The sequence below is a fragment of the Glycine max genome, chromosome 12 (assembly GCF_000004515.6).
Source record: "Glycine max cultivar Williams 82 chromosome 12, Glycine_max_v4.0, whole genome shotgun sequence".
Taxonomy (NCBI): Eukaryota; Viridiplantae; Streptophyta; class Magnoliopsida; order Fabales; family Fabaceae; genus Glycine; species Glycine max.
In genome coordinates this window covers 15,451,023-15,475,346 of record NC_038248.2, presented here as the reverse complement: position 1 = coordinate 15,475,346, position 24,324 = coordinate 15,451,023, and the positions used below count along the sequence as shown (strand labels likewise).

General features: G+C 33.2%; 2 protein-coding genes across 7 annotated transcripts; both read left to right on the top strand.

Moving 5' to 3' along the window:
• The first annotated feature begins 9,477 nt into the window (after nt 1-9,477).
• LOC100785469 (uncharacterized) lies at nt 9,478-24,283 on the top strand. 6 transcript variants are annotated; one of them, XM_026124613.2, is made up of 9 exons: nt 9,478-9,659; nt 10,570-11,525; nt 13,439-13,574; nt 13,668-13,786; nt 15,227-15,432; nt 21,925-22,068; nt 22,393-22,610; nt 23,269-23,527; nt 23,770-24,283. In XM_026124613.2, the coding sequence occupies exons 3-9, from the start codon at nt 13,516-13,518 to the stop codon at nt 23,896-23,898; spliced, it is 1,134 nt and encodes a 377-aa protein (XP_025980398.1). In that variant the 5' UTR covers nt 9,478-9,659; nt 10,570-11,525; nt 13,439-13,515; the 3' UTR covers nt 23,899-24,283. The 6 variants fall into 6 exon arrangements, with proteins under 6 accessions (XP_025980398.1, XP_025980396.1, XP_006592489.1 ...); XM_026124611.2 differs by having other exon boundaries at nt 13,664-13,786; XM_006592426.4 differs by lacking the exon at nt 10,570-11,525.
• LOC112997648 (protein WHAT'S THIS FACTOR 9, mitochondrial) lies at nt 10,589-12,029 on the top strand. Its single transcript, XM_026124670.1, has 2 exons — nt 10,589-11,621; nt 11,947-12,029. The coding sequence occupies exons 1-2, from the start codon at nt 10,589-10,591 to the stop codon at nt 12,027-12,029; spliced, it is 1,116 nt and encodes a 371-aa protein (XP_025980455.1).
• Nucleotides 24,284-24,324: the final 41 nt, after the last annotated feature.

Below are 24,324 nucleotides of genomic sequence, written 5' to 3'. Positions count from 1 at the left end.
GTAATTTTAGATTCATATAAATTTTGCATAGGTGATCTATTGGAGAAACTTTCAATTCAATATATATATATATATATATATAATATATATATATATATATATATATATATATATATATATATATATATATATCTCAAAAGGATTTGTATATATCAAACTAATGAGTGTACATTAAATTAATAATATATATAAACCTATTAGTATATTCATGGGTCATTTTAGAAAATGTGCAAAAATCAATTCAACTTGTGCAATCGCATTGGTGTCCCGCTAATTATTTTTCTATTGTGATATTGATCAACACATGTTATTTATTTTGCAAGTAACAAATAATCTTGTATGTTTAATGGAAAACAAGGGATAACTATAAGATTCAAGAACATTAATTTTTTTTTTTGTGATTTTCCTTCACTATTTTTAACCTCTATTTCTTTATTGAAACTATGCATTGTATACACATGTGACATTTCATTTTCTCGAATTCAACCTTTTTTCTAGCGAACAAGAAGTTAATAAATCTCTTCAACGAATTGGCAAAGATATTAGACACATGTTCGTGTTCTTCGGAAATTGGAATCATCACATCATAGCAATGAACCCGAAAAAGAAAGAGAAATTTTTCATGATACACCACAAGACATTGAATGTTATTGCTTTCTTGGTTGTTCTTTTTTGGTTGGTGATAGTTCTTGTGACTGCATTGTCATCTCACCACTTGTTTCCAATCTTACTCATTCTTTTAAGAGGAACTAGTATTTGTAACCGTAGGATGCACAAGGTATTTAATTAATTAATTTATTTATTATGTGGGGTATGTGGTAATAAAATATAAATAGATAATTATAAATCATATTTAAATTATAAATGAGAAACAATAAATTATAGTCAATAAAGATTTAAATTATATAGTTTTTTTTATTAATGTGTAGGTAATAAGATTTTTTTAAGACTTATAAAGTCTAGAAAGGTAGAATGAATAAAACATTTCTCCTTAGTATAGATGCATTTCTCACTGTTTAGTCACTTAATCAATGTCTGTAGTTGTTAAATACATGTTATTAGTTCAATATTTTTTCTTTAGTTGCTAAAGTTATAGGCAAAGTGAATAAAACATTAAAAGATTGCCCCAAGTAATAGTTTTATCCATTGTTTAGAGAGGAGTAATTTTAGACGGGAAAGAAACATAATTCGAATGAATTGTTACAAACAAATTGTGAACTTTTAGATAACTGCAACAACCCTGTGAAAAATGTGTAAACATAATTGCTGTTGAATGTAAGATGTATCCTTGCAAAGTATACTTCATTTAACCATTAATCCTCCGTCTAACATCCTTATATCTATGAACAACTATGACAATCTTATTACAATTATAAAAAAAAAATTATAATAGAAGAGCGTAAGCTACCTAAAGTTGAAGTATGGTTCCAATAGGAGTAAACTTTATAATAAAGGTAAAGCATGAATGATAAAACCAAACCATATCAATATTTAACATGCTTAAAGTTCTTAAAACACTATTAGTGCTTAAATATAAGATAAAATATCAATGCAAAGAGATGTCATTGTTGACATAATATAAACACTATCAGTGTTGAGATAGGTATCTCTAAAATACTATCAATTCAATATGAGGTTGCATATATATTATTAATTTAAGAATTTAATTACATATCCTTAGATATTGTGACAAACTTCTTTGTAAACCACATTAGAAGCAATATGAGTATCATTATCTTCACTATCTTTTACCAAAATCTTCAATCCTTTTTTTGATGTGACGCTTAATATAGCAACATATAGTTGACCACGAGAAAAAAAATGTGGCAGAAACACTCTAGCAAGGTGTCTTCCAATTGAAGTATATCATGAAATGTTCTATTTACAGCTTTAGACCAATGTTTATGGGTCATTGGGGAGCCTCATCCCATATGATTAGCTTAGTCTTTGCAATTAACTCATCTAATTGGCCTCCTTTCTTGATATTGCAAGTTGAGTCCTCATCAACATTGATAGGAATTGCAAATCTTGAATGCATGGTTCTTCCTTCAGGAATAAGTAAAGCAACAATATTGCTAGAAGCAGTTGTTAACACTATATCTCCTTTAGAGCAAAAATTTGTTGACAATGCCCTCCAAATATGTCTTTCTAGTTCCTCCATGACCATAGATAAAAAAATAATGGTTTGTTGTCATTTACTCTCTTAGTTATGGTATCATATATTTTCTTCTGTTCAATAGTCATGCTTGGCAACAATTGAATATGTTGTTCTGCCAGACACTCACAATCATAATTCTACTCATCAAATATAAGTCTACTTCCTCTTTCATTGACAAAGAAAGTGTCATGTTTAGGCATATTTGGAAAATCTAGCAAACTACAATTATTACTTTGCAGAATTATGTCAATATTTGACAAGGCAAAATTCTTCAGCTCTTCTAGCGATAATTCCAGATCTGATAGAATTGAAGAAATTAAAATCAATTTATATGGTATTAAAATGACCTCTTAAGATAAAAAAAGGACAAGATGCATAATTTGACTAAGACAAAAATTGCCTTGTATAAAACTAAAAAATTACTATGATGCATTAAAAAGTTAGTTATATAACTAAAAAATTGTTGTATAATATATTTCCTATATGTAAAATGTGTTATTCCTATACCATAATTGTATCCTTATTTGATAAGCTAATATTGTTGGAATGGAATATCTTAAAATTCAGTTTTTGGATGGTTAAATAAAATTATTTGGAAACTGCAAAAGTTGTCTTGTCTGTCAAGTATTGCTACATATTGTTCCACACATATTCTAGTTTAGATAACTGATTGGAGAATACTAAAGTTGCAAACAACTTTAGCAAATAATATTTTGAACCCCAATTACTTGTCTCTACAATGGCATCAAAGTACTATTTATCATCATCTAACAAACCCATTGTATAGTAGGCTTCTTTAAACATGTATAAACATGTTTGATAGGTTTGAGATTCCATTTGGGTTGATTTGGAAGCCATTGAAAGTAAAAAACTCTTTTTTTGAAGCTCTATGAGGTACTAGTGCTTAAGCGAAGAGTTGCTTATGCTTAAGCGCGATGAGCTACAGGGAAAAATGAGATATTGGTTTTCAAGCTTAAGTGTAGCTAAAACTAAGCTTAAACATAGGTTGAGCCAGACTTAAGTGTGACCAAGCTTAGGTGTACGTTGGGCCAGGTTTAAATGAGATGACTTACAAGGACAAATGAGCTATTGGATTTCAAGCTTAAGCATGGCCAAGCTTAAGCATAGGGCGAGCCAGGCTTAAGCATGAAACCTTGGAGAATATGTATGAATGACTTTCAAATGGAGTTCAATGGAAATTTCCTTAGTGTATAAGAATATTGAGATGCATAAATAAGTTTTTAATGTTATGTTAAGAGAATTTACTTTTACTAAGTATCTATTTGTTGAGAGTTGAATATATTTAAGTATGAATTCCTTTCACTTTAATTCATATTATTGAATTTTATTGACTTTATTGGAGACCTGAAGGACTTGTGATCCTTGGGCAAATGGTGTGCTGGAAACCTTAATTGGTGTGTGCTTGTATGATGACTTTGAAAATTATTGGTGTGACTAAGGATTATGAAATCCTTAAGGGGGGAGCAAATGGACTCAATGCATGAGTGCATTTGTAGAAACTAAAATTCAACTCAAGTATTAATAAAGATTCATTATGATGAACAATGAATAAAGATTTAACAAGAGTGTGAATCTAATAAATCAATTGGACTTAGTAAACTTTAGATTTTTTTGCACATTGGAGCACATTATTATGAAGTAGACTTAGAATTAGCCTTAAGTCCTTTGCTTGAAGAACATAAATTATGATAAACCCACATAATGTTGAGAGAAGAAAGACTCACATATATAATATATTTACTTTCATATAAGAATTTGACCAATCTCAAAAAAAAAAAAATATATTAACATAAAAAAGAATTGCGAAAGACACTTTAATTTTAGTTTAATATTTTATTTTTGAGTACATGTTAATCTATACTCAATTTTTTTATACTTCTTGATACATTACAACAATTTTATCTTATAATGCATTAACGTATACATTAATTTTCATTAAATAATTAATTTTAATTTTAATTTAATTTTAGTGTGGTCACTTTTCATTTTTCTTTCATTTCAAGGCATGCCAATTGAAGGCTCCGTGTTATAAGAAAATGTTCACGACAATTTATTATTTTGTTATGTATGGTCATTAGAAAAGGTCCATTAATCCAAATAGAATTAATTGTGTTAGGTTCAAAGTAAAGAACACGGGAGGGAAGCGAAAGTTTTTAAATTTTAATTAAATATAATTAAGATAGAAAAGAGATAATATTAGTTTTTTTAAAAAAAAACCATTATTTTGTTTTTCTTTTAATTTGATTTTTCTTGAATTAAATAGCATTGTTTTTTGTATTTTTTCTATCTCCCAAAAAAATCATTGTGTCTATTGGGAAGTTAAATGAATAATTTTTAAACATACAAAGCGCTGTCATGTTCAAAGTTTAATTAAATGCTTTAAATAATATAAATAAAAGAATTTAATGTGAATATAGTTGTCATCTAATCAAAGACTCACATTTGTATAATAAAATTAGGCTTAATTAAGTTTTCATACCTACAATATAAACTATTTTCATATTACTACCTAACATTCATTTTTCTCAATTAAGTATATGAAATTTTTTTCAATTTTATTTTACTACCTACATTTTTGTTAAGTGATGATGTGATATGTGATAATGTGACACTTCGTTTATCACGTTTGAAAATTTCTTCAAGTAGGTGTTTGACAAAAAATGAATTTCTAGGTAGTAATTTGAAAACGACCTATTTTTCAGGTATGAAAAACTTATTTAATATATGACATGAAAAAATGATTTAAATCATATATAATTGGTGTTTTACGATCTATGATCAAGATACACATATAACATGTTATGTCTTCCCTTACTCTTCCTTCATTGTTCTCTGGATCCAAAGTATATATATAATCATTTGATCTTGTTGAGTTCTCAGTTAATTAAACATGATAAATTGATAGGTGAGTTATTGTAAATTTTAAATAATATTTTTTTATTCCTGCCAATAAAAACATCTTATTAATTTAATGTATTTCTTATTTTGAATGAGGAATTATCTTAAAAAATAATTACGATAAAGTTTCTTAAGTCTATATAAAAATAAATTACATATATGTTCATCAAATTATTTTAATTAATTTTTAGTTTTTTGACAAGTTCATAAATATTTGATCAAATAAAAATGTTTGAGAAATGAATTTTTCTTATTGACTTATAAGATTTTCTTTTAAACATAACTTAAATTTATGCTTATCATTTTTATTTTTAATAAAATAATAAAATTTAACATTTATCATTTTATCTGAAATTAAATTATTTATTTCTCCTCCTTATCATTTGTTAACTAAAAAATGATTTTTCAAATTGACTTAAATAAGTTTTTCACACCGGGAAAAATTAGTCGTTTTCATATTGTTACCTAAAAATTCATTTTTTATCAAATATCTACCTGAACAAAAATTTCAGTTTCATTTCACTAATTCTCTTTTGTTAAGTGATGACGTGACAAACATAACACCATATCATAACATCTAATCACTGAGACATCATTGAAATTGATGACGTGACAATGAGGTGTCCGTGACAAGGCATGATGACATGACACTCTGTCTCTTACGTCATCACTTGACGGAAGGCAACTAACTGACAAGTAGTAAAATGAAACTGAAAATTTTTTCAGGTTGAAAAAAAAAGAATGTTAGTAGTAATCTGAAAACGATTTATATTCTATGTATGAAAAACTTAATTAAACCATAAAATTATTAACTTTTATAATAAATATTTTAAAATTATACTTACAATAGTTTTTAGAGTAAATTGCACTCGTATCTCCTGTGTTTTTTTTTTCAAATTCGACTTTTAATAAAAATTTATGTCTAAAATATTCACATTTTCTTCCTTTTAACTTCATAAAGACATGATATTATTTTCAACCTAAAAATATTTTAACACACTCTCTAATTGGATGTGAACTCAACTTTTTGTTGGACGGAACCCAGTTAACACCCTTCATTCTATTTTTCAGTTCAATTTTTTTGTTGCATGTTGGGTGATTTGGTTGCTTTGTTTTTGTTGAATGTATTGATTGAATATGGTCATTTGCTTCAAATTTTAGTATTTTGCTCCTTCTTTTGTGTTTTTAACTCCTTTACTTAAAATGTTTATTTTTTTATGACTAGATGTTTGATATAATGTCTAAATCAAGAGTTGTATTTTTTTCAAGTGTTAGCAACAGTGAAGTAAGAATCAAATCAAATAGTAAAGGAAAAATTGTTATTGCCATAAGAAAGATCCATTCACAAGATCAATTGTTAATTAGTTATTTCGTCTAGTCACACATATTTCAATTAACGTTAACACGTTAATAGAAGAGGGTAAAAGTAATGTAAAAAAAATCAGTGGTAACAGGTGCAATTTGAGAAAAAACATAGGAGGGGTGTAACGGTAACAAAAATGTTATGACAATTTTTTCTACTTACATAATTTCAATTGATATTAGCGTAAAAGTAATGTAAAAAAGAAGGAATATTAGATTCAATTTGAGAAAAATACAAGGAATATGAGTGTAATTTAGTCTAATTTTTAATTGAATTGTGGTATGTAAACACAATATTCAAATTAATATCACAAATGGAATAATTATATAAAAATATCTCTTAAAAAATAAGGATTTGTTGGCATATGCTTCTTGGAGGTGTAATTGCATTAATATTTTTTTAATCTTTGATTCATGCTTCATCTTGCTTGTAGCAATTTTTTTTTCTCAAACTTTCTCATTTTGTGTTTCAATCCAACTATTTGAACATTAGAACCAATATGTATTTTTTTAACCTTTCTTATTCATGCTTCTTGTTTATTACATACATCTTTTTCCCAATTTTTCTAGTATAACTTGTCAACCCAAATTCTTTGAATATTAGAATCATGATTGTAGAAATAGTACTTCAGGGACCATAAAGGAGGTGGATTAAGAATGACACTTTTTGTTCTTCACTTTGTACACATAAACTTGTACATTTGTTAGATGTGTACACTAAAAATATATCCTCATTTTATCTTTGTACATAAACAAAAAATATTGTCATGACAGACTATCCAATTATTTATTTTTTTTTGGTTACAGTGAGCATCTTGTTTTTGGCCACAATAGACATAATGTATTCCAATTGAAAGGCAGAAGGTTACAACTTACAATTAATAATGTGCAATACTACTGTTTTACATAGTGTTCAACTCCAACGGTTTTCCTATTATGCAGAGAAGGTTGATGATAATAAACTATCTTACTTTAATGCTCTCTCATATTGATTCTTAATTTTTAAAATGTTGAAAAGATATGGAAGACAAAATTTAATTAACATAGAAAACCTGCGGTAGCAATTCCTCAACAGAAGAAGATGATGACTCAACTTCACACCCCAAAGCCTTCCATCAAATTTGGTTTAAATGCTTCATGTGAAAGCGATATCTATAAATCAAAATGAGAATATAATATATATCCTTTAACATGGGAAGATTAAATGGAGAAATGGATTTTATATTGTATAAGCTAATAATTGTTAATTTATTGTTTAGAATTCAAAACAATTACTTCATCTAAAATAATAGATGTTAAAAAGTGGATGATCAAACTTGAAAGAAAAAAAGATAAATAATATATTTTATCCAGTGTCTGTCCAATTTGTCACCAAAATAGAGAAAAAAGAAATAAAATGCTATGACAGTAGAAGTGAACACGAAAGGCTGAAAAAAAAAATAGAAATGTAATGTAATTAGTTGAAGATGAGAAAATGTTTAAAAGAAAATAACTAATTATTTAGAAATGTTGAGTACTTCATGAAAAAAAAAAATGAGAAAGCAGTAAGTGTGAAATCACCTGGAATTTCATCAGCCACGCGATTCATGAAGTGCTTCCCTCCAACGTTGCACAATATTGTGTTTCCCCATTGAAATGTTGTTCAGCACATTTCTATTTTCCTTGGAATTTTTATCCGATATCATTAGCTTCGGCAAAGTGGCAATTAATATATTATCAACCTCTGAAGAATCAAAACGAATTAGAAACGTGAATGGAGCAAGAAAGAAGAATTCTTGAAAGAAAAAGAATTCACTTCATGTGCAGTCATATGAGAAACATAGGATAAGTAGGAGAAGAGAGAAGAGTGAAGCCAGAAGGCTGAATGAATGAGAAGTTGTGTTGGACCTACGTTCAAGGGAAGGAAAAAACTGAATTGCACGATTGAAAGAGAGTGGATAATTGTGCCAGTTATTCCGTTTGCAGATGGAAAAATCGTGAAGCGCGCACCAAGAGAGTGTGCAGTTACGGTCTTATTAACTTTTCATGCACGACAGTCAGTGAATTTTTGTGTAGAAATTTTCTCCCAAATTATCCTTTAACTATTACACATTTTATTTTAACACTCAAACAGTCAAGAAACAAAAACGTCTAAATAAGTACACCAATATAACTAGGAAAAAACAGATGTTCGTGTCTAATTGTTTTTTTCATGTTTTTTTTTTTAATAAAAAGAAAGATAATAAAAATTAGTGAGTGATTTGTGGAAGTAATTATAAAAATAAAATAATAACTTAATTATGAATAAAACATACATACCAAAACATTCTATTCCCTTTATATACAGTTATAGATTACATATAATTATAAATTATAGATATCTAACGCGTGAAGTTACCTTATCATTGTATCACATATTCGTTAATGAATAAGATAACATTATAAAGTTGGTCATCTCTTTCTCCCATGGCTTCAATCCCATAGGCGTTCGATTATGTGCTGGCGCCAACAACATGGTGGCAGAAGAGTGTTGTTCGCTGTTTCATTGAAGAAACCAAACCAATTATAATAAGGGAAGTGCAAAATTACTTGTCAAGAGGATAGTCTGAAAAAAAGAAGATAAATATTTATTTTTGTCTTTGAAAGTATGATATATGATAAATTAATTCTTAAAAGATAAAAAATTTTAATTTACTCTCCAAATGTGCAAAAAAGAGAAAAAAGATTAGTCCTATGGATGATTTAATAACAAATTAATTCCTAAAGTTTGTAATTTATTATTAGATTATCCTGAAAAATATAATTTATTCTCAAATTGGTTTTTAGATATTATAACTTAATTACAAAATGATCTCATTTAATGAAAGCACCAATTCGTTGCAACTTTTATATATTCAAGAATTAAATTTGAATTTTTATTTTTTCAGAGACTAATTTGTGATGGCTTCATACTTTCAAGGACAAAATTGATATTTATCCAAAAAAATACTACAAAGGAAGTGTATTAGTTATAAGAGGAGTGTAAATAGTAGCTTCCTTTTTACACTCTTCAGAGCGGTGCAAATTGCAAAACGCACAGTCGCATCATACGAGCAAGTTCCATAGAGGCGATAGCGACAATCTTTCTCTGCCGTTTTAGAGATTGAACTCTGAATAGGAAAGGAAGCAATACTCTCGTTACACATCATCCTTTTCTTCTTCTTCCACTGCTTCGATGCTCTGATATCTCTCTCTCATTCAGGTACTTTTCACCTTCATTTATTTGAGATCTGTTCCATTCTTCACTTCTCCGTTCAATGCATTCATTTTTTGTGTTGTCTTCATTTTACCCTCGAATTACTCGAAGTTACTTTCCTTAGTGTTCTATCAATGATTTCGTGGAAAATTTCTCAAATCCTTCTTTTCTTTTCGGATAGTTTTTATTTTAATTGGAAATTATAGTTTGTTGACGCACAGAACTGCTGAATGCCATATATAACATCGATGGTTTTGATGTTTTATTTATGAGAAGTTTGGGAAACAAATTAAAATAATGTTTGGATGCTTACTGCGTGTAATGCTGAAAAAAATTTATAGGCATTGCTGATAATTGGGGATGATTGGATAGTGTTCTTGTGGCCTGGGCTGCGTAGTTATTGCTGATAATTTATCACAACTTGATTTTCATTGAACTAAGCAATAGTTGATATTAATTTATATTCCCAGCTCCAAATTTTTTCTTCTTTCTGGAATTGAACAGATATTGTGTTCTTATCCGCATCAGAATTTAGAAGAATAATTTTAGTTGGATTTTCATTTGTGTTTTGGTGTATTTTAATTGTGAGATGTGACTTAATCCAACAAAGACTTAAATATTAGGAATATCAATCTAATTATGACAAGAAATCTTATTCCTCTCACCTGTTGTCATTACCTACCTTATGATAAGAAATTCTAGATTTAGTCTACTGTGCAGAGTAGGGACTAAGCCACTAAAAGACTGAGAGTCTAACACATAATTATTTTTAGATGTAATAAAATAGTCTTAGAGTGTTTAATTTATACAGAATATTTTTATTACTCAATAATGTATTAGCTTAGTCTACACAAGTTAGAGTGTGTAGGTCTATAGAAGAATTTGTACCCAATGACAGAGTGTTTCCACTTTACAGGGTAGTGAGCTGGTTGTTCATGGCTCTTTCCTGCAAACATCCACACCTGTTCAACCATATTAGGACTTTTGTGAATGTGAAGGTGAAATGGGTCCAAGACCCATATCTTGATAATGCAGTCCTGAAAGAGAAAGATCTCAAACAGACAATTTCCCTCAGGAACCAAATCATTTCATCTCCTTCCAAATCCCTCTCCATCTATACTGCTTCTCAACTAAAAGCTTCCCTCAACCTTCCCACTACAACTACCAAATTCGTTGACAAATATCATTGTGTTTTCTCACAATTCCAACCTGGTCCTGGTCTTCCTCCAGTTGTCAAGCTCACTCCTCTAGCCTTGTCCCTCCACAAAGAAGAAATGGCTGTTCATAACTCTCCCATTAATCGTGAAGACACTGTTCAGAGGCTCGCGAGGCTTCTAATGCTTGCTGGCATGTCAAAATTGCCTCTTTATGTGATTGAGAAGCTAAAATGGGATATGGGACTTCCTCACGATTATGTGACAACCCTTTTGGCTGAATACCCTGATTATTTTGATGTTTGTGTTGTGGAAGATCCATCATCTGGAAAAGAATTACTTGCTTTAGAGCTTGTATCGTGGAAAAAAGAGCTTTCTGTGTCTGAGATAGAAAAGAGGGCAATTAGCTTGGGCTATAGTGGAGATAAAAGAAGGCATGATATTGCATTTCCCATATTTTTGCCAAAAGGTTTTGATTTAGAGAAGAGGGTGAAGACTTGGGTTGAGAATTGGCAAAAGTTGCCTTATGTTTCTCCATATGAAGATGCTTTTCATCTTGACTCAAATAGTGACCAAGCAGAGAAGTGGACAGTGGCAATTTTGCATGAGTTGCTTTCTCTTTTTGTGTCAAAGAAGACAGAGAGAGACAATTTACTATGTTTTGGAGAGTGTTTGGGGTTGGCCTTGAGATTTAAGAAGGCTTTGGTTCATCATCCTGGTATATTTTACATTTCCAATAAGATTAGGACTCAGACTGTTGTACTTAGAGAGGCTTATAGAAAGGATTTTTTGGTCAAGAATCATCCATTGGTGGGTATGAGATATTGGTACATTAATCTTATGAACAAAACATAGAAGCACCATAAACAAGCTGATTTGGTGGATGATCATGAGGTTAACTAGCTGATCAGTGATTTGATAGATGATCATGATGTTGAAGCTTAGCTATACTTGTAGTTTCCATTCAAACTATCTCGCACATCAATCAAGCCTGATTTTCAAAATATCGATTGTTAAAATGTATACTTCAAAAAAATACTGGTTGCTGGTTCAAGTGCTAAATTGCTAATGTATGAACTTAATTTCCATAATATAAATGCATTTTTTTTATTATGCAATGTCTTATAAATGTGTATTAGTTGGCAGTGGCGCTAATGCTACTGGAGTTATCAGTCAGACAATTGCAGCAGAGTGGAATGGGCATCTTCCATTCCTTGGTTAGCTAAAGTGTTATGTGAGTTGCAGCCACAATGGTGGTTGATTGTGGATCAAATTGTGGCTGTTGGGGATACAATTTTTCACAGGGATAAAATCTCTGTTTTGACATGCTGAATTTTGATCATGCATGGCTGATTGAGGGACTTATTTGTCTCCTTACCTATCCATACATCTGAAGCATGCCGTGGTTAATTCCTCATGTTTTATTGCACAAAGAGATGGGTTGTTGCCACATCTTTATTCTTCCATCCACCCATTGCTTGGTGAAATCTGGAAGCCAGTTACTTTTACAAGTCATGAAAGGGAAGAAAATATTTATGATTTGCTCAAGGAAATCCTCAGCTAATTTTAGAAATTTAGAAAACCGGAAAACAAATAAGAAAATATAGAAATTAAATTCTAATTACAAACAGCTAACTTACAGCCACCAAATAGTAGATATTTTCCAACTCCAGTCAAGTCATCACAGTTTCTGTTGGAAGCTTAGTTGGAATTGCTTTGTTTTTGGAAGCTTCTCCATCCCCTGGTTGGCAAGGTTCATGCTCCTCCTGCCTATGTTATTGATGTTTTATTAGTTATGATCCAGGTTAATGATGGTTATGTTATAAGTTTCGGCTTTTGAGTACTTTTTGTTAAAGATTATTTGCATTTACTATCTTTGGTGAGGTTGGTGCCTCTTGAGCTGCTAAACTACTACGGTGTTGTTGGAGTCATCAGTATACAGGATTTACTACTCTGAATGCTAAAATAGTAAGAAAATAACAAAGGAAGTAAATATTGTAGGTGTAGGCATTGACTACTGTTGGAACTTAAGATAACTTTTGTTTGGTGAAAAAAAGAAGTTATCTTGTGCAACTTTTGAGAGTTCGATTACTATTCATTTCTTCTTGTGTTATCATAGGAGGATAAGATTGCCAGTTTAAACTAGCTAAGGGTGAATTCTTTGTTGCTTCATATTGCAAAACAAATAATTAAGCTAAAAAAGAAATCGTATTACACTATTAATCATATAATCAACCAGCCAGTCGTTTTGGAGTTGCTTGGGACTTAAGATTAATCATCAACTCATCAACCAGCCTGATGTTGTCTGTTTAAGGCTGGTGTGTGATCTGTGATGGTCAATGGGCCGGGCTGGACTGGGCTAGTGTATTTATGTTGGAGCTAAATTATAACTACTCACTGTTAGATCTAATATAAGTCTTGTTTTTGTAATTTGTCTGGAATTTGCAGTATTCTCACAATTTTTAAGTTGTATAATTTTTTTTTGGTGGCTTAACTATATAATCTGTGAATAAAATTTTTTGCTTCATTTCTTTCATCTTTTGTTTATCCATATATGATTTTCCTGTTGCTAAAGCACTGTTCTAAGTTCCTTCTGTATTGTCTGTGTAGCTGATGCGCATGTGCTTGCAGGACATTAGTTTCTTCCTCTTTTTTGCTCGGCGTTTGTATTCAAGTGAACGTGTATCAGACATGAAAATATTCAGTGGATGGCATCGTTTTGTTTTTGGTCTTCCTTTGATTTTCCTCCTTACTCATTTGTTTTCTGGTGAGTAATCCCCTTTTTTTGTAAGTATATAACTATATATTTCTGTGTTTGATTGGGGCATAACAAGTTAACTTAGTTGTTTTTATCAGTCAGGGAATTGCACACAAACTCAAAAATGGAGGAACCCCGCAAGCAACTAAACAAGAAATTGGATCATCTGGTTCTTGGTCCTGCTGCTGGACAAGGCTTGTCAAATCGTTTGCAATGCCAAGGTTCTTTTTGTCTCTCTTTAAAAGTTATTTGAATTATTTTCCTGATTCTTGAAACATTTTCGCTCAGAATGATATAGGGTTGTCTCAGAATCTTTTGTTGTATCAAATAACGCTACTGACATAAACTCACCACTCACTTATATTTGACAAGACGGTAACTTCCTTCAAGTATGTTAGTAACATTGGGAAATTTGTATTCCAGAGTTAGGTCATTTAGCATTCACAAATGTTAATAGATATTAGTTTTTTTTAGTAAAAAGTTTTTTTTTTCTCTTGAAAACCTTGTATTAGATATCATCTTACACATAATATAAGATGCTAGAGACTAGTCAATCTTATATATTTTATTTAATTTTGTTTATCTAATCAAGGAAAAAAATTCCGTATTATTCAATGTACTGATGAAGAATGTTTACAGCAGAAAGATCTAAGACTGCATATTTATGGTAATTTCCTCAAACCCTAGTAGAGCTAATAGTTAACATCAATTTACTCCCTATGGTCCTTTTCATAAAGCAACAACTAGAAGGTTTTGGTGGTCCTTATTGTAAGGCAGTTTACAATTTCTATGATTCTATGAATTATGAAGAATTTGTTTTTCCTATTTGCCTTTAATAAATGGAGATGGTGGAACCATACATTAAAAATCAGCAAGGGAAGGAGCAAATTTTCAAAATTAAAATGTTGATAGTGATATTAAGTTCATTGATAAGGGTAAAATTGACATGTTTTTCTTTTTTAAAAAATCAAGCACATGGATGAACTTGAAGTACTATTGGTCTGTGTAATTCATTTAAAGATGCCTTATAAAAAGAACTAGAGGGGGTATGTTTTAAAGCACCATTGCCTCTGGTATGTTGTCATTTTGATTTTAATTGTCACTGAATTTTGAAGTTGGGAATGGATTATTATTGGTTGCATTCAATTATTTTTATAAAAATCGTTAATTACAGAGTTGCTTATGTTATGTGCATGTTATTAGAGATTGTCTGAAATGATTCTCTATTTGGGTTATTTTCCTTTTATTATTTGATACTGACTTGCTTCTGAACTTAGTTTAACAAAATGAAAATTTTTACACCCAACACTAATATTTTACAATGTGGCATGTCATGAATTGGGTGTTATTAATGTGTAAGTTATTTTTATGCTTCACATTGGACTTCTAATATAGATTATTTGCCCAAAGCGTTTTGGCATAACTGTATAAGTTTGTAGGATTACCTTAATCTGCCTTTAATTTTATTTTGGAGGTATTTATTTGTGTATGTTTGCAGTTTCCTCTCACTATTTCATGTATGTTTATCCCCTCAGTAATGGTGTATGTGAGGATTCTTTTGTTTCCATAATTTTCATGAGGTTTTGCATTTCCTCATAATTTTCATGTTCATTTTTTTTCAATTGATTCTTATAATACATTTACAAATTCTCAATTCACAGGGACAAAATCACTTAATAGGATCCATTCTTCTAACAGCAGATCAGGTGTAGATGGAAGTATCACATTTGTCACTGTCTTTACCATTTATAATTCTTCTCTCAATGATGTAGACGATAAATCATTAAATACAATTGTTGGCAATGCTTCATATAATAAGTTTGGCAGGTCCATGGCTTTGTTGAATGTCTTCATTAACTTCATTCAGGTAAATGCTAAATAAAAGTTGTAGGTTTGTCTTACTGAAAAGAGCATATTATTGCCTCTGATTATTGTGTATGAGAAATGCTAGCAACACACTTTTTACCATTGGTTCAAATTTATTGGAAATCACAATTTTGTGGGTCCCATTTATTTAATGAGCTCTCCTCAGGATTTTGTAGTTTCTAATAAATTTTAACCAAAATTAGACTGTGTTAGAGGATATGTTGCTAGCACTCTTATTGTTTATATTGTTTCTTTGCTTTGCAGACATAGTTAAGTGCGTGTCTTTGTCTATGATTTTATACTTTTGGAGTTTATCAACTTGAAATAGTAGAATATTCTTGTCTTCATGAGTTTTTCACCTTTTCCTACCTTGGCTCTAGTTGTTCTGCCACATGCACCCAAATGTCATACATCCTTATCAACATTTGGCTAATGACAAATTTCAACTGTTAGGCAAACAAGGATAGCTTGAGTGATTTAATAGTAAAAATACCTTTGGTACTGTATGTATACAAAGTAGAAACAGCACTCAATTTGCATCATTCACCATCATTGGGAAAAAGAGAATATAACATAAGGATGTAGACCATAGCATGAAGTTTATATTATTTGAAATTTAATTATGTCTATGATAGAAAAGCAGCCATGACTTGTTAAATCTCACTAAATTTGTTAAAATATAGCATTGACTTTGTCTGAAACATTTTCATGTTTTTAAGAAAACTTGCTCGGTGATATCTGCAAGTTGAAAATTTTCTCCTTCTAAAATTACTGAGAATATATATCAGTGTAGGTTAGAAAGGTGACATCTGAAGTGTAAGTTGCCTAAATTGCACTATACCATTATGTTAGAGAGAAGTCTTAAATTCAGTTAGTTTTCAGTTAATTGTAAAAACTGTTTGTGGTTACTATTAGCTGTCTCTTCTTAGTTAGTTAGTATGTTGTGATTCTGTTAGTTACTAACAGAATCAGTTAGTAATTGTTAGAGTCAGAGTTAGGCCTCATTGTGAACTCTGCTCTATATATAGACCTTTGTTGTAATCATCAAATCAATAATGAAAACACAATTATGATTTCTATCAGTTCTCTATCTCTCTCTAAATGTCACATGGTATCAAGAGCCTTCTGATCCTTCCACAAGCGTGGCAAGATCCTCCATTTCTTTCCTCTTTCCTCTTTCCTCTGAATCTTCCCTTCTTCAATGGATTCCCAACCTCACACACCTCGTACACCACCAATCTTGGCGACACCCAACTCAACAATCACACCTCTATCTTCTTTCAACTACAAGGTTTCTGTCAAATTAGATGCAACAAACTATCTTGTATGGCTGCAACAGATTGAACCAGTCCTAAGGGCTCATCGCCTTCATCGTTTCTGTGTCACTCCTGAGATACCTCCTCAATACGCTTCGGAACACGATCGCCTTGCCAATATTGAAAACCCAGCTTTCAGCAACTGGGAATTACAGGACCAGCTCCTCTTAGCATGGCTGCAATCATCTCTTTCCCCTGCCATTCTTCCTTCTGTCATTGGTTGCAAGCACACCTTCCAACTCTGGGGAAAATATCCATCAATCCTTTCAATCGAAAACCAAGGCTCAGGCGCGACAATTGCGAACTCAGCTACGCACCACGAAGAAAGGATCATCTTCAATTTCTGAATTCTTGGCAAAAATCAAACACATTTCAGATTCGTTGACATCAATTGGTGAGTCTGTTTCCCTTCAAGATCAACGTGATGTGATTCTTGAAGGTCTTCCTAATGAATTTGAAAGTCTCGTAACCCTAATCAACTCAAAGATCGAATGGTTCGATTTAGAGGAAATTAGGGCCCTTCTTCTGGCTCATGAGCAGCGATTGGACAAGGCGCGTATCACTGAAGAAGCTGCATCCCTCAATTTTACTCAATCTCAGCCAAATTCAAAAACCCCCAATTCTGTGAACCCTAATTCTGCGACAGAAACCCAGATTGCTCCTCAAGCCAATTGGACAACTGGGAACTCAAATTCAGGCAATTACGACTCTCAAAACAACAATTTCAAGAACAATCAATCTAGAGGCCGTGGAGGAAGAAATGGCCGTGGCAATCGTGGTGGTCGTGGGGGTCGTTCCACCATTCAATGTCAAGTCTGTCATCGCACAGGCCATGATGCTTCCTATGTTATCACAGGTTTAATGCTGCTTATGGAAGCAATCAACCTTATGTTCATGGCAACCCTTATCAGTATGTAAGGAACACTACACCAAATAACAACAATTGGGCTCAAAGTAACCCTCAGTGGCAGTAAGCAGCACCTCAGGCCAACTTCACTGGATATGCACCTCAGACCAATTTCACTGGTTATGCCATGCACCCTACCATGAACAACAATCTTGACACAGCTGCTACTCAGCATGTTACTCTCATGCAACCTCCTCCAGGCTCTGCTCCTCCTCCTTCTCACCTTGAGCACATATTCCTTGGCAATGGTCAAGGTTTGCGTGTCACTGGAATTTCCTCTTATGCTTTTCCTTCACCTTCTCATCCTCATCATACATTGCATTTAAATAATGTTTTGCATGTTCCTAGCATCAACAAAAATCTGATCAGTGTTTCAAAATTTGCATCTGATAATAATGCATACATTCAATTTCATCCATCTCACTTTGTCATGAAATCTCAGGACAATGATCAAATCTTGCTTCAAGGAAAATTGGACAAGGCTGGACTTTATCCCATTCACTCTCAGTCATCAACTACTTCTAGTCTTTCTTCTAGACACCATTCTGTTCATTCTATTGTAACTAGTCACAATGACTTGTATTTTCAATGGCATCCCAGGCTAGGCCATACAAATCTAGACACTATGAATAATGTCTTGAAATCATGTAATATGCCTACATTCAATAAAAACAAAACTGATTTTTGTATCTCTTGTTGTCTGGGCAAGTCACACAGATTGCCTTCCCAACTGTCTCAAAGCACTTATAATTCTCCTCTTGAGTTAATTTATTGTGATTTATGGGGTCCAGCCCCCATGCAGTCCTCTATGGGCTACAAATACTACATCTCATTCATTGATGCTTTTAGCAAATATATTTGGGTCTATTTTCTTCATGACAAATCAGAAACACTTACTATTTTCAAACAATTCAAAGCATTAGCTGAATTACAGCTTAACACTAAGATAAAAGCCATTCAATCTGACTGGGGGGTGAATTCAGAAGTTTTACATCATATCTCAGTCAGTTAGGAATCATTCATCGCATTATCTGCCCTCACACCCACCATCAGAATGGTGTGGTCGAAAGAAAGCATAGGCACATTGTGGAGATGGGCCTCTCCTCTCTCCCACTCCTCTCTCCCTTATCATTACTGGGACCATGCTTTTCATACTGCTGTGTACATCATAAACAGACTCCCTGCATCTCATAATCATTGCATTCCCCTCAAAGTTCTATTCAATAATGTTCCTGATTATAACTTCCTTAGAGCCTTTGGTTGTGCTTGTTATCCTCTTCTAACCCCTCACAACAATCCTAAGTTCCAATACAGGTCAAAAGAATGCATCTTTCTGGGCTATTCTACTTCTCACAGGGGTTACAAGTGTCTTGACAATAAGTCTGGCCGCATCTATATCTCCAAGGATGTGTTGTTTAATGAGAAGCACTTCCCTTATCAAATCACTCCACCTACCACCTGCTCTCCTAACCAAACAGTCACATCAGCAGCTCCCCTTGGAGTTGTCAACCATATTCCCCAACAAACTCCTCACACACCAAACAATCTCACACCAAACAACCAACCTACTCCTCACACACCTACTCCTCACACACCAACTACCTTTCCCAGCCACACATCTTCACCATACATCAGTGCCTCTGCCTCTCCAACTCCAACCTTACCCTCCACAGCTTCCTCCACCATTGATCCTAACTCCACTCCCACTTCCTCTCCTTCACCTACAACCAACACCCATCATATGCTTACAAGATCCAAAACTGACCATCTCAAACCTCCTCTCTTTCCCACAATCAATCTAACAACCACTGAACCAACCACTGTGCAGCAAGCTCTTTCATCTATCCACTGGACTGAAGCTATGCAACAAGAGTATCAAGCTCTTCAAGCTAACAAAACATGGAGCTTGGTACCTCTTCCTCCTCATAAAAGAGCCATCGGGTGCAAATGGATTTTCAGGATCAAAGAGAACCCGGATGGTACCATAAACAAATATAAAGCACGCTTGGTCGCCAAAGAATTCAACCAGAAATATGGTCAAGATTACAGTGACACCTACTCTCCAGTGGTGAAACCAATCACAGTGAGAACTGTCCTCACCATTGCTCTTACTTCCAAATGGCCCCTTATTCAACTTGATGTCAACAATGCCTTTCTTAATGGGCAACTCCATGAAGATGTCTACATGCAACAGCCACAAGGCTTTATTCAGGGTGAATCCACTCTTGTATGCAAACTTCACAAGGCAATATATGGTTTAAAACAAGCCCCAAGGGCTTGGTATGAGAGTTTGACAAATACTCTCATCTCCTTTGGTTTTCAACAATCCAAGTGTGATCCCTCTCTTCTCATATTCAACAAACATGGCTGCTGCCTGCTTATTCTCATTTATGTAGATGATATAATCATCACGGGTTCCTCCAACACTGCTGTTAACCTCATTGTGAACAAGTTGAATGCTACCTTTTCTCTTAAGCAGCTTGACACTCTTGAGTACTTTCTGGGCATAGAATGCAAGCTTACTCCATCTGGTGCTCTTCATTTATCTCAAGCTAAATACATTAGAGATATACTTCACAGAGCAGGCATGGAAGACTGCAAAGGGATTTCCACTCCTTTACCTGCAAATCTTAAGTTGTCCAAAACTGGTGCTGACCCCTTTGACAACCCCACTCTGTACAGAAGCATTGTAGGAGCCCTGCAGTATGCTACAATTACCAGACCTGAACTTGGATACTCAGTCAGCAAGGTGTGTCAGTTTTTCGCTCAGCCACTGGTCTCTCATTGGAGTGCAGTCAAAAGGATCTTAAGATACTTAAAGAGCTCCATTGATCATGGTCTCACCCTTCTGCCTGCCACCACCAGTGCCCCTCTCAGCATTAATGCTTTCTGTGATGCAGATTGGGCCTCTGATATTGATGATAGGAGGTCCACTTCAGGTGCTTGTATCTTTTTTGGTCCTAATCTTGTGTCCTGGTGGTCTAAAAAGCAAACTCTGGTTGCTAAATCTAGTGCAGAGGCCGAATACAGGAGCCTAGCACATGCTGCATCTGAAGTTCTATGGCTCCAGTCTCTTCTCCATGAGCTCAAAGTTCCCATCCCTCCTCCAGTTATCTATTGTGACAATCAAAGTGCTGTTGCTATTAGTCACAACCCTGTGCTTCACTCCAGAACGAAACACATGGAATTAGACATTTTTTTTGTGAGGGAAAAGGTTCTGAACAAGTCTTTGGTTGTTTCCTACATTCCTGCACAACTCCAAGTTGCTGACATACTCACCAAATCACTCAGCAAGCATTTGTTCTACAACTTCCACTCCAAACTCAGAGTACTTAGTACTGCTGAGCTTGTGGGGGGAGTGTTAGAGAGAAGTCTTAAATTCAGTTAGTTTTCAGTTAGTTGTAAAAACTGTTTGTGGTTACTATTAGCTGTCTCTTCTTAGTTAGTTAGTATGTTGTGATTCTGTTAGTTACTAACAGAATCAGTTAGTAATTGTTAGAGTCAGAGTTAGGCCTCATTGTGAACTCTGCTCTATATATAGACCTTTGTTGTAATCATCAAATCAATAATGAAAACACAATTATGATTTCTATCAGTTCTCTATCTCTCTCTAAATGTCACACATTATTAACCATTTGATTCTACACCCAAAGAGAATCCATTAGTCAATAAAACTGCACCCAGTTGTCTGATATTTCTTCTGTCCATCAATTGAATTACTATTATATGGTAGATACCTAAATGGAGCTTGAATCAGTCAGTCAGTGAAATAACATTTAATAACTGTTATTATTACTTGAGTTACTTCGATAGGTGGATGTCAGTTAGGGGGTTAAGGATGTTTCTAAAAGGGGAAGAGGGTCTAACTAGGGAAAGAGATGATGTTAGATGGTTAGCTGAGGAGAGACTGGGCTCTTAAGGATGGTCAATTGGCAAACTTGTTCACTAAATCCCTCAGGGGAGATCTCAGGATGAATAAATTTGTAACAAGCTTGACACATAACACATGCTCTTGCTTGAGGGGGAGTGCTAAAAGGCACATGTTGATGAGTTACTAACAGTTAGAGATTCGATTTTAATCCTTTTGTTATGATTGTTTCTTTTTGTATCAACATGGTGTAAATATAAATAGAGCTGTGTGTGTCTGTTTTAGATGTACAATTGCCCTATATATTACAAACAATTCACATTGATTTTGGCGTAGAGCTCGTTTTCTGACAATAATACCACTCAGACATCATTCATTCAACATAGGGGTTAATGTTTGCAGGTTGCAATGCGCCAGAGCAAAGTGATTATTCTGACAGATCCAGTGTCTGACCTTTCAGTGCAACGAAACGGGGTATCTCTGTATCCTATAGAAGGTGAATATTCACGAGACAAGTTGATGCTTCAAAGGATCAGGTCTTATATTGTAAGATCACATTGCATCCATAGTAGATAGAACATTTTGTTTGTGAAGGATAATTTCTCATCACTTATCAGTGACTACATTTAGCTGAATGTTTTTCCTGCTCTTCTGTTCTCTTTCCATCAATTTATACTTAGCTGCCTTTTTCCTCAATAATGTGCAACATAATAGATCAGAGATGCTTGCCAGTTTTCTATCTTTGTCACTATCTGATTATTTTTACGTATTGAGCTAGTGGTGCTTTTTTATCATTATAGGTGATGGGGTTTAGAATTTTAAAATTTTAATTCTATAAACTAAATAACCTTATGTTTTCCTTCTTTACAGACCTTTTTAGAAACAAGGCTCCAGAATCTTTCTCAGAAGCCGAAGAATATCACTCATTACATCTTCACTGATTCTGATATGGCAGTGGTTGATGATTTAGGGCAGATTTTCCATGACCATCCTAATTTTCATGTGGCTCTGACCTTTAGGAACAATAAGGCTCAACCTTTGAATTCAGGATTCATTGCAGTAAGGGGTACCCCGGAAGCAATTTTAAGGTGATGATCTGTACGCTCTGTAGTTTTGGTTTAACTGCAATTATGTCATATAGAGATTACTATAAAAAATAGTGGAATGATTGTGTAATTGACTAGTCTTTATGCTGCTTTTACATAGTGTTAAGCATCATAAGGACTTACCTTTGTTTAGATCACATACTTGACCTGCAAGTCCACAGCTAATTGCTTGGCAGGCTCATTTAAGATTTCTAAGAAAACCAAATTATTTTTGGTATTTAATTTTCATTGTTATTAGTGTAAAAAAGTTTTACTCTATACTGTCTATCCAATTTAAATCTGCAATCGGAAAATGTTAGTTATGTTTACAGTAAAGAAACACTTTATTTTGATTCCTGCATTCTAGTGTCATTCTGAACCCTACTGACATTGTTATACTTGGAGGGAAGCAGTGAGGAATTTTGAATTAATGTTCTTGCAAATTACATGATGTGTAACACTATCCTACATAGATACCATGCAAATACCTTTGATATGCTTCTTTTGTCATCTGTAAGCTTGCATTGCCATTGGCATTTTTTTTTCAGGATTCTGTTTCTCTACTGAACATTTGAAAATTTGTTTTTCAATTTCCATTTTCTTGATTTCTCCCTCTTATTTTTTGATACAATTTTTTAATTTAATTTGAAAATCTATGCAGGGCAAAGCTTTTCCTGCAAGAGGTCTTGAAAGTTTACACCACAAAATATAAAAATGCTTCCCGCATGCTGGGTGATCAGTTAGCTCTTGCTTGGGTTGTGAAGTCAAAACCTCATTTTGACGCCAGCAGGTTTGCCAAAGCACCTGCTTTCTCTGAAGATATTGGGGGTACTTCAGTATTGTTCTTACCTTGCTCTCTGTACAATTGGACTCCGCCTGAGGGTGCTGGTCAATTTCATGGCATGCCATTGGATGTTAAGGTATAATGCAGAACAGTATTTCTGTCTGATACTCATCTGGATGCTTTAAGTTAGAATTTTGGAAACTTTATAAATATATTGTCCCTTTAGCTTCAATCTGATATTTTAAACTTGCAACAACATTATTTTTCTGATCCTCAGCTAAATGCTTGAAGTTAGAATTTGGGAAATCTTATAAAAATGATATACTATCCTTTTAGTTTTAACATGCCATTTGTTCCTGGTTTATTTTTGGGATGCAGGTTGTTCATTTTAAAGGATCAAGAAAACGTCTAATGCTCGAATCTTGGAACTTTTATTCCTCATCTCTTGAGGTTTCAGACATGTTATGTCTCATTTTGGGAAGTGGGAGAACCAAATATGACTTTTGAGAATTTTAATCCTGAAATGGTTCACTTATCATATATAAGCAGTAGCTTGTGGCATTAACGGCTCCACATGTTAGTACAGAAAAAACTCGGCCATAACCTTTTTTGATTGGCGATATGGTACTGACCGCTGCAAACTGAAGGGCAGGAACTGAACCCTTAGATGAGTTGATTTGTTCTTCTACTTGGGAGAATTCTTTTCAGAAGGCACAGTTTTCCCGTTCCACCATATCAAGAGCATGTGGAAGGTGATGTTATTGTTTTGAAATGGTACAGTGGTATGTACATTCTTGTGCAGTTTGAAAAGATATTTAATGAGTCTGAATTGCTTCCAAATGACCCATCTGGTTGGATTTGATATTATAGACCAGTTAACGTGGTTGAACCACCCATCCATTGGTGAACTTACAATGAAGGTTGCTTGTTTTC